The 11522-nt window shown below is 41.1% G+C and overlaps 1 protein-coding gene across 1 annotated transcript; it reads left to right on the top strand.

Moving 5' to 3' along the window:
* Nucleotides 1-830: 830 nt before the first annotated feature.
* Nucleotides 831-11522, top strand: ARF4 (ARF GTPase 4). The gene is made up of 6 exons (XM_085072687.1): nucleotides 831-1136; nucleotides 7143-7223; nucleotides 7722-7831; nucleotides 8979-9050; nucleotides 9553-9678; nucleotides 10568-11522. The coding sequence occupies exons 1-6, from the start codon at nucleotides 1070-1072 to the stop codon at nucleotides 10652-10654; spliced, it is 543 nt and encodes a 180-aa protein (XP_084928813.1). The 5' UTR covers nucleotides 831-1069; the 3' UTR covers nucleotides 10655-11522.

Below are 11522 nucleotides of genomic sequence, written 5' to 3' on the forward strand. Positions count from 1 at the left end.
GTAGCTGTGGATGCCTCATGCCTCGCAGAGTTGTTCAGGGTGGGGTTGGACACTGACTACCTGCTCTAGTGGAAGGTGTCCTTGTCCAGGGCAGGGGCTGGACTGGGATGATCCAACCATTCCAACCCAAACCATTCTATCATTCTACGAAAAGAACAGCCTCATTTGTCTCACTCAGTAGCCAACCGTTTGGATGTTCCAGGACTGTCTTGAAGGTGATCTTTAGTCTAGGATAAGTAAACACCTGTTGACAGAATGTTGACCCTGGCATGGTTCAGTTTCACTCCCCTCTCACTTCCCTGGGTCGGCTGCTCCCAGTTTGCTGCCGGGAGCCTGGGGACGCTGGGGAGGCTCAGGGCGGCTGCGGGAAGCTGGCCCTGCTGTGACCCGTCCGCCTAATAATAACTGCTATAGCAGGGGATATAGTAATACAGTAATGGTAACATGTCACAGCGCTGCCTTTTGTTGGTCTGATTCGGTTTGGTTTTTAGGAGTCGGGTTGTTTTTTTCCTTTATTACGTGTCCCTGTCGCTACTGGGGTGCATTTGGAGGCTCTCTGAGGACTGGTGTTGCCAGTGTCGCTGTTGCCATCCCCGCGGCGGCGAGCGGAGCGCTCCCGGCGCTGCCCCGTGTCCCGCGGCTGGGCGAGGCCCGCTCGCACCCGGCGTGCCCCGCGCCACCCGGAAGCTGCGCGGGGCGGGCGGGCGCTCCCGCCTACATCCCCCGTCCTGCCCCGCGGCGGCGGCAAGTGCGCGCGGGGTGCCGGGCGGCGCGGCGCCTGCCGGGAGCCGTAGTCCCCGCCGCGCTGGGGCCGTGTGGCGGAGGGCGGTGCCGCCGCCGGGGGATGTGGCGAGTGTGACGTGATTTTGTCCGCGTTGGAACCGGGGCGGCCACGGCGAGCGTGACGTGGCAGAGACCGAGCGAGGTCCTCGGTCACAGAGCACCCGCCGCCGCCGGGCTCCCCTCGCGCGCGGAGGGATCCGTGCGTGCACACCGGCCGGGCCGCGCTCCCTCCCGCCCTCCTTCCCTCAGCGCTCCCCCGCCGCCGCCCAGCGCCGCCGGAGCCGCCATGGGCCTCACCATCTCCTCGCTCTTCTCGCGCCTCTTCGGCAAGAAGCAGATGCGCATCCTCATGGGTGAGGGGCACCGCGGAGCCCGGCCCGGCCGGGGCCGCACGGCCGAGTCTCGCCGGGCGGGGGAGGGGAGGCCGCAGAACGGGCCGCGGGTCACGGCGGGGGAATCGCCTCGTCCCGGTCTGCGGGGCGCGGACACCGTGCCGTGCCGCTCCCGTGGGCTGGGGGGGCGTTGGGAGAGCGGCGGGGAGGGGAGGGGGCTACGGATCGGGTTGTATTTGCCCTTCCTTTTCTCCCGCCGTGTTGCCGTTCCTTTGCCTGCCTTGCCCGGCGGTCCCGGCGAGGCCAAGCGCCGCTGCCGCCCCTGCTCCGGGCCGCGCGCCGAACAAAGATGGGATCGCGGCCGGGCACTGCCGGGTGTCCCCGGGAGAGGGGCGAGCGAGCCCCGGCCGTGCCCTCCTGGCCCGGCACTGCGGCTCCGCGAGCAGGATGTGACAAAGCCTGGTGTGTGCAACACCAGGGGCGTAAGAACTGCCGTATAATGGCCGATTTTCGGCAGCTGTAGGGAGCTGTAGTGGCTGTATCCTGACTCTTGTGAAAGGGCGTTTCGGTACAGCATCTGTGGGCATTAATTCTGTGCCTCGTGTACAAAGCCATAAAACTCTCTAGATTGCTCTTGCAGTGCTTGTTTAGTATTACTGTCTCCCCATAATGATTTATTTCAAATATCCGTTTATTTTAGAATTATCTGTTCCTTTGACACGGACTGTGTAGGAGTTGGAGCCAATGGGTCTTGAAGATTCTCACTTTCAGATTATAGTTCAAAAGGTCAAAGCCAGCACATACTGCATTGGTATTTCCTCCTCCGCTTCAAGTTCTTCCCTGCCTTCTTCCACCCACCCACCCACCCCTGCAATCTTTATGTACAAACAGTTCTTAGCCCCTAAATTTTTCTCAAATTCTGTTACCAAAGTGAATGGAATTTGGTTCATGGCCGTTGACTGAAGTAGCTTGTCCTAAGGAACTATATAAAGTGCTCATTTTAATATAGCCAGCAATGGGAGTGAGTTCTAACTGTGAAACTTCCTGGCACACACCCATCCCTAATGCTGCCTGGGTATGCACAGCAGACACAGTAGTGCAGCTTTTTTAAATTATAATCTTTCAGGTTCTCCATATATTTTGTGATGACAAAGTTCATTATTGCATACGCAGTATTTTTTATTGTATCTTATCTGTTTTAAATTAGAGACTCTCATCCATTTCAAAATAATCTGACTAGTTTATTCTTTGAGACAGCTTAGTATATGTGTTGGTTTCAAGGAGGTGATTTGGTTGTCTCCCTAACAGCCAGACTCTTTATACGACTCTTAATGAATGAAGTCAAGTCTTCAAGTGAGCTTGACTGTAGGATGCAGGATGAAACAGTGTCTGTGGTATTTGTAGTTCTGTTACATTCTGCAAAGTACTGAAAACAGGAAAGTGATGTCATACAGATCAAAACTGCTTGCAAGGCCTTTCATTGGTAGGAAATCAGGTCGAATTTAGGTTAGAGATGGCTTTGGAAGGTGCACTCTCTAGCAGTTTGTTCAAATGAATTTATTTTTTTTATTTCTTAAAAATGTTGATTTTAAGGCCTTATATTAAAATGCAGGATTGGATCAGGGCACCAGACAGCACCATATTTGTTACGTAGAATAGAAGAGTAAAACTTGGGGTGTGTTGTGGTGAGAGTGTGTCATAGAACATAAAGTGGATGTTCAGAAGCAGAATTTTGCACTGGATATGACATAACCTGTGTATACCTGTAACATAAAAAAGAATCTCTTCATAGCATTCTACATCCTATATCAGGACTTTGAGGAGAGCTGTCTGAGTGAATACTGGGACAGAATTAAAACTTTTCCTCAGGGTTATAATTTTCAGTGTATAGTTTAAAAATGGGCTGTACAAGGCCAAGCATTTGAGTTTCCATATGTGGTACACCAATTAAGAAATAACTTTATGGGTTAAAGTACTTCAGGGAAAAATATTATGTGAGTTGATAATGAACAGATGATTAATTTATAATTCTAACTTCCTTTTCACAGCTTTCTTCTGTTTCTGCAGAATTGAAGACAAATCAGAATTAATTTAGCTCCTAAAACAGACTGTATGTTATTGAGTTTTGCAGAATTTGAATATTTCTCATCGGGGACCATTACCAACAGCTCACTTATCTTTTATGTTCTCAAACTACATTTTCGTGTTACATTTATGATAAGAGGTAGACATTTAATGTTATACTGTTCCTGAAACTTTGTTTTAAAAAAATGCACTTGTATAAATAAGTATTTTTCAAAAATACTGAGTTACTGTTTGGAAGAAATGCATGAAAAAAGATTCACACATTTTCTTTATAAATAGGCATAACATGAGGGAAAAGAAAAAACTGTGGGATAGGGTTGAATGTCTGAAAGTCAGATTAGGCAACTGGGGCATTAAGAGTAGAAACACTGCATTCTAACCCTACATGTACCTGTCTGTGAAACTTCATTCATGGTTTCTTGTCCTTGAAAAAAAATATTGATTCATTGCGAACCTTTCAGTATCATAATTTAGCGTTCTGTCTCTTGGTGTGGCTGTGCAAGTGTTAACTAACATAATAACTACTCAGGAGCATCAAATACAAAGGTAATTATTAAATAGATTGGGTGGAAAATGTCAGATTCTTTGGGAATTGTGTCACTGTCCAGATCATGACCATTTAGCAGTTTTTTATTTGGAGGGGAGGGTGTTGTTTTCTACAACTGTTGGTTTGCATGCTGTTGGCTTTCTGTAGCTTTTATGAACTTTTGTGCTGCAATAACAGAGGCAGCTTGATATTCAGCCACCAGTGATCAAAGTAGGAAGTTGGTTAATGAAGAATGTAATTTGGTCAGGGGTGATGTTCCCAGGGACAAGTGAACTACAAGCCTGAGATTTAGAAACACATCTGACAGGCTGTGAATAAAACACTTTTAAAGAGGAGTAAAGGGCTTAGAACCACAGTGATTTTAGCAGTGCCTGAAAGCATTGTAGATTTTTTTTTCTCCAGCTAGAGGAAGAGGATGTTTGACTCAGTTTAAAGATAAATGGTTGCAAATACAGGTCTGTGCTTCTCATTTGTACTTTATTGTAATCTTGGTGCTTTGCAGTACAACTGCTAAATGTTATGCCCTTCACTGAGTCTTACACCTTGGTCTTGACAGTGGTCAGTCAGGCAGTAGAATCTGTGAAAATGTAGAATTGGAAATTTACTGTGGGGATTTAAGATGTAGATTTTGGTGAAGTTTGTGACGTGGCAGTAGCTCATAGGTTTACATTTAGTGTTCAGTTCGAATGTAAGGGTGTTTATTCTTGGATTACTAAAAGCAGTAGTTACACTTCTACCAGCTCAGAAGATTAAATGTGATTTAGTGCCCTGAAAATTTTTAAGAGGGTGGTAAATTGCAAATTGTAGTAAGAAATATGAATGGAGGCTATGCTTTTAGTTACTTCCTTCTTTAGACTTCATAACATTTGCAGTTTGGCCAAAAGAGGCATTTTTTGCAAATAGGGTCACAGTGATTTACACAAGGTCCTTCCTTAGGAGGCTCAGTTAAGCTTCTGCCTCCAGTGTGAAGTCAGAAGCAAACAGTATCCATAACCCCATAACTCAGCCTGCCTCAGTGCAAAGTCCAACAGCTTAATCAAGAGCTGTGGGTAAGAGTGGATTTAAGCAAAGTCTCTGGGCTTTGTGGTTGTGTAGCACTGAAGCCTTCTTCCAGCACCACTGAGGTGTTGCTGGGTCCTGGTACAAGGGTAGAGTGGGTAACTGGGGCAATATTTTCTTAATTTAACAAAAAGTTTAAAATTCTTGACTAGTTTCTGATTTCTTAGCTCTGAATCATGTCTTCAAATTGATGTTGATACCCTGTGTACATTCTTTGAAATGAGATTAGCTTTTTTCTTTGTCTTTATCTGTGTAAGTATTAAAACCTCAAATAAACCTCAAATACACTCTAACAGTTTGTGTAGACAATGGCAGCTTTCTTACATTGTTAATTTTAACAGATATTGTCAGTGCTTGTTATATTGATAATGGAGGGTTTTTTTGGTGAGGAGCAATAACATAAGAGATTTGAGTAGTAGTTGTAACTATAATTGGTGGTTTGCTAAATGATCTTATCAATTTACTGGAAAAAAACCCTATCATATCATGTACAGGCATTATATGTTCTTCTCAAGATGTAGGCATTCTACAAATGCTTACTTGAGATTGAACTGTGTGAAAATAATGTTGGGCTTCAAGCACTGTGCTGTTAAAAAAATTGGGTTTTGGCATAGATGGAGTATTTGAGAGTTTTGAAGTCGGCTTAGAGGGTTTTGTAAGGCGACCTGACACTTCGCTGGTGTGGGGAAAATTGTGGCATTTACAAGTTCCATGACTTGCAAGTTCTTGTGTAACTTCACCATGACTTTTTTTGTTCATGCTTGTTTGTGGTTCTGAAAGAGACCAACTCTTAAACAATAGCAAACTAAAACCCCTTAAATTTCATTTTGAGAATTTTGGGAGTCAAGGAGCTTTGTTTTTGATGGTAGATTCCCACCCCACCCTCTTTCTTTCATGCTTTCATGACATTAAGAATTAGTACAACCTTTTTTTTTTTTATTTTTTAACATGCAATGACACTACCAAAGAAACTGCTTTGGTATGTTTAATCCTGTGCACACTATTAGAATATAGGACAATTATAGATAGGTTTTTTAATTAGTTTGCTGCAACAGCATTTTGTGTCTTGAGAAAGTGGAGGTTTTTTCAAGAGTTTGGTTTCATTCTGAGTAAGTAGGTAATTTTGAATTCCAGTTTTTTGCAATGCTAAGGAAACAGTTGTATTATTAATAGGCAAGTCACAAAACCACTTAAAGCTTAATATATTGCAGTGGCAGAGTGGGAAGTTAACTGAGATCACTTAAGAATATGTGTTGTCCTTATCAAATGAGGATAGCATTTGGTTTCTTGTGAAAGTATTCATTAATTCTTTTGATGGGGGGTATTTTTGTTTGGGCAAAATGCTATTGACTGGTTTAAGTTTCACAAATAGACATTTTGTGCTGTGGTGTTTAGCACCTGCTGTTTACAGAGGTGCTTGTGTGCTAGGTATTGGGTTCTAATTTAAAGAATTCTATTTTGAGTTACATTTGTGTGTTCTAAAATGCATAACAATAAGCAGTTCCACAAACAGTTTTAGAAAACTGCATTGCATGCTTGCAATGTTGGTGATATGTCTCAAAAAAGTCTTTGAGGCTTCATTTTATCTTAAGGATCACATATTTACCACGTGGCTTACATTGAGAAACAGCAGGCTTAAATTTTATTTTAGCAACAGAAGGGCAAATTTAAGTGCAGAAGGTCTGCTGTAAAGACCAATAGTGGAGACTCCTAATGGAGGCATCCTAGTGCATCTCAAAGTATAGAAGTGATATCCCGAAGAAGAGTTACAGCCCTTGGGGTATATGTGGAGGGATGATGAGAGATTTCTGATGTATGTGGTTTTGTCAGGGCTACAGAAATGTTTTAGCAAAGGGAGGAGAGACTGGAATGAAGGACACAAGAAGTGTCTTTCGTGGATAGTGCCATCTTGGGTTGGCCCATGTGCCTGTGAAGCTGAGCTTTGCACAAAGCTGAGTGAGGCCTTCCCCAGCTTTGTGAAGTAACAAATGTGTGATCAGTTAGAAACTCTGTGCTGCTTGTAGATTGTTGCTAGGCTTTTAAAATCTTCCTCATTTACACAGAAGGAACTTTCAAAGTGAATGATAAAGCTTAATTAACACAAATACTAAGGAAGATTACTAGAAACTTGTTTTCTTCATGGCTTGTTCTCTCTCAGTGCTGGGCAGAGAAGATGGGGAAAAACACAGTAGTTTATCAGCAATGAGTTAAGAATGTTTAAAAAGTTGTTCTCAGAAAAAAACCCCTAGTACTCAGCATGTAAAATTGCATGTTTTTAAATTAGCAGGTTGTAGTTCAGTTGGTGAAGTAAATTAATTTTTTTCTCTTCCTTCTAGTTGGTTTGGATGCTGCTGGTAAGACAACCATTCTTTATAAACTGAAACTAGGAGAAATCGTCACCACAATTCCCACTATTGGTAAGATCACAAGTTCTTGTATCTTCATTCTTGTTATTCTAAACCTGACAGGCCTCTGAAGGGTGCAGGGTTTTGGTATCTTTGTTGTTAGAATTAGAATCAAGACAAACATGAACTGTCTGGTGCTGCCATAACATAACTTTGTCAGACCAAAGATACATCCAGACTAGAATCCTGTATCTGACCGTGGCCAGGAGCAGCTGCTCAGGATAGGAACCAGATCAGTAGCACTACTTCCCCCAAACATCATGAGTCTCACAGCTTGTGGCTGAAAAGATTTGCTCAGCCACTTGGATTGAAGTGATTCATGTTTTTCCCCTCTTCAATCGGTTTGCTTCTTATCTAGTTTTATCTGCTTGATCAATTCAGTATTGATAAGGCATTTGATGCATATTTGGGAGAAGCATAGCTTAGGAAGTATCTATCTTTGACATGGTTAGAATTATGTTTTAACACTAGAATTAACTATTTCTAATTACTGAACTGCTTCATTTTTAGGTTTTAATGTGGAGACGGTAGAATATAAAAACATTTGTTTCACAGTTTGGGATGTTGGTGGTCAAGATAAAATTAGACCTCTTTGGAGGCATTATTTCCAAAACACACAGGTAAGAGTTCTCAGATGGCAGTAGTTAAAGACCTGTTTTGTAAAGCTTCATTGTGTTTTCTAGAGTATATATGCAAAGTTGTTTTCTTTCTTTCAGAAGGGCTCTGCACTACTTCCTGCAACTTCCGAGGGTACCCAGATTTTATTCTAGCTGAAGCTAGTTTGTTACCCTGAAGGTTTCAAGCCTAGTTGTGAGTGTAGCTTCTCAAGGATCAAGTCCTTTAGGATCTACCAGTGTTCTGTAATGTTCCAGAGCAACTGGTTTGTTGTGAGGAACTCTTAAGATATATGGCTTTTACTATGCTAAATCAGTGTTTTTAGTAAGCTGAGTGTCTAGAATATGGCTACAGATCTTGTTATCAGTTGATTAAAAAGTGTCAGCTTCACACTGATGTGGCTGCAGTCAGTTTTTGTGACATAAATATGATTCCTTTGGTTCACAAGTTGTGAGGTAAGTTGCTTATTAGTATCAGAGAACTTTTGAAGTGGGTTTGTTTGGGTTTTTTTTTATGTTGAATACAGAACTGTTTCCATGATACTTGAGTGCAGCATGATGCATTATGATTGGTACAGAAAAATAGAGAGGTCTGGATTGACCAAAGGGACCTTGCACCATACTGTTTTGAATAGAGTAATAGAATTCAGTTCCTTACGACTGTCCTGTTACTGACCACTTTTTTAAAAGATACTTCTCTTTCCTTGAAGAGAATAATAAAAGTAAGGTTTTCAGACTGAAAGGTTAAGAGTAAATTGTGCAAGAAGGACACTCGAATAACAGAGATGCTGTTGGAAACACTGTTTGGTACAAAGCTTTTAAACAAATTCAGGCATTACATTAAGGGTTTGGGTTTTTTCAGTGAAACATGAGATGGTGGAGCAGCAGTTATTTTCAGTACAATGAATGAAAGGGGAGAAGGAAGAGCTAGTTTATGTAATTGAGCTGTGGTTTTTTTCCTAGCTTTATTTTGAAGTCAAGACTTAGATAGTTGTTCAGACACACATCATGCATTGTTTAAACAGAAGTTTCTGTTCAATTTTTCCCCTTTCTTAGGTAAGCAATCACAGTATTCAATAGGAGTATTTTGGTGGTTTTAAAATACTGCTGCACATTTACATTGTTTTTTTGAAATCTGCTTAACCTTCTACAGGGCCTCATTTTTGTGGTAGACAGCAATGACAGAGAGAGAATCCAGGAAGCAGCAGAAGAGTTGCAGAAAATGGTAAATATCAATATCTTCTGAAGTATCATTCTTGTTAGATTGAGTTTGTCATATTTTTGGATGTTTCCCAGTTTCCCTAAGATATTTAGGATTTAGAAGTTTTAGGGAGTTTGTACAGTGCATATTGTATTCGCCTAGTAATTCTGGGTCACATAGTGCACCAAGTTGTAATTTCAACTCTGTAAAGAGCTAATAATGTGTCAGAACTTTTCATTCATTAAACCTTGATAGAAATGCAGCAGAAAAATTGGTGCTGGAGAGTATTTCATCAGCAAGGTGCCCATGAATTTAAACTTTGTAAAGTGAAAGATGATTTCCTTAATTGTAGGAGTTCTGTTGTATACTCATTAAATTTCACTCAGTACTTACTAGTGACTTCAGGAGCAAGAATGAAAATGCTTACAATCCGTAAATCAGTATTTAGATTTTTTTTTAGTGTTTGTTGAAGTAACTGAGTTACTTAACTGAGGTAATTTAATAACATGCCTGTTTTTTCTGTTAGCTTCAGGAGGATGAGCTGCGAGATGCAGTGCTGCTTCTGTTTGCAAACAAACAGGATCTGCCAAATGCCATGGCAATCAGTGAAATGACAGATAAACTAGGTCTTCAGTCTCTGCGTAACAGAACTGTAAGTGCTAAACTTTCTGATTGCTGAACTCTTTTCTCCATCTATTATATATCATACATGCAAATTTCCTCTAAAGGAAAGGGAAGTTGTCACCTTTTTCTGTAGAAAGATGCAGACACCTGCTGTTAAACTTTTTAATGTGTAATTTAGGTCCTTGTTCAAAATAAGTGGTTTAGAAGTATAATCCAGTGTGTTGCAGGTGTTTCATTTCTCACCTTTTTCTGAAAACATACAAATACTCCAGTCCATCTCTGAGATATAGCCATCCAACATTTGACAAAGTGTGTGATGGACTTTCCTGTTTTCTAAGTATTCTCAGGGAGCAAATGCATTCTGCATTCCCACCTCCAGGAGGAAATTAGATAGCTTCTGAAGCATTACATTCCATGTGCTCAAGCTTTAGAGACATCAGTTTGCTTCACATAAACCATCCCACCTTTTGTAGTCTCAGTGTCTGTGTTGACACACTAAGATCCTGTCCATAAAAGCTGTTTCAGAGATCCATTCATTTAGATAATTCCCTGTTCACTTCCGGAAGAGCAGCTTTTCTGAGACAAGTAGTTTTCAGCATGTAAACCAAATACAAGTTCTGTATTTGTTTCTTGATGCCTTAAACTGTGTTTTAGCCTTTAGTAAGCCAACACTTGAGTTTCTGGATAATGTCTGAACCTCCTCTACTCTGTATGTACTTCTCAAACCTTTTAAAAATACTGTTTCAAAAAAAAATACTGTTCAATCTTGACTCTACTGATGGCTCAAAACAGTATTTAAAGAACACTATTACAACACTAACACAGTTATAACAATACTAAAGAGTGTCACATACTGTCTTAACTTAGCTTGCATTCTGTCAGTATTTAAATTTAATTTTTGTGTTCTACATTAACAGTGGTATGTCCAGGCTACCTGTGCTACGCAAGGAACTGGTCTGTATGAGGGACTTGACTGGCTGTCAAATGAACTCTCAAAACGCTAATTCCAACTGGATGACTCTTTCACCAGGGACATGTTTGATATAAGTGGTCTAGGCTTGTTACAACAAAATTAGTTTGCATCTTGGTTATTACAGTATCTGGAACTGATATTTGGGCAGGATATTACAGCGTTTCAACTTATTTTGTTGCCAATTATTGTTTACCGAGCTACATGTTGCAAAGGTAGCAATATGCTTGGGTAAAAATCTCCTTAACTTGGAAAAAGTGTATCTTCTGATTTTATTCCCCTTGTTAGCCTAAATGCCTGAATATAGTTATTGTGACATCTTTAAGATCTGTTTTGAATACTCTTTGAGCCCCAATAAATTAATGTTTTAATTTTTTTTCTCCCTGCTACTCTTAGTTTACTGATGCCCTGTTTCATTCCTCAGACAGTCTGCTGATTTAAAAATGTAGCATTCCGTATGTATTTATTTCTCTCCCTTGCCAAAAAGATTTCCTAATACTGCTTGTTCCAAGCCAAGGAAATGCTCTAAAACACTATACGAATCTACTGCACTGAGGAACATTTTATTAATCCTTGGGTTCTGTCAGCCCAACTTGCCTTTGTGTGAATTGGATTTGATGGGTAGAATAGTTCTGTGCTGGTTGCGAAGAGCTCATGTTGAGGTTGTTTTTAATATTCAGCAGATTGTCTTCCTTTATATTGTATCTTTTTTTTTTATGTTGCATGTTGCTTTTTGGTATCAGCCTGACTATTTTTGCCCAGTGTATAATAGTTCTGCTGAAGTTTTACTGTTTGTTGGTGAACATATCTTCATAAGGAAATTTTGGAAAATTCATCAAACTCAATGGATTAGTTTCTTCATAACCCACTTGGAATTATTCCTAATAAAATGATAAAATGTA

The sequence above is a fragment of the Lichenostomus cassidix genome, chromosome 12 (genome assembly GCF_008360975.1).
Source record: "Lichenostomus cassidix isolate B80296 chromosome 12, HeHo_3.0, whole genome shotgun sequence".
Taxonomy (NCBI): domain Eukaryota; kingdom Metazoa; phylum Chordata; class Aves; order Passeriformes; family Meliphagidae; genus Lichenostomus; species Lichenostomus cassidix.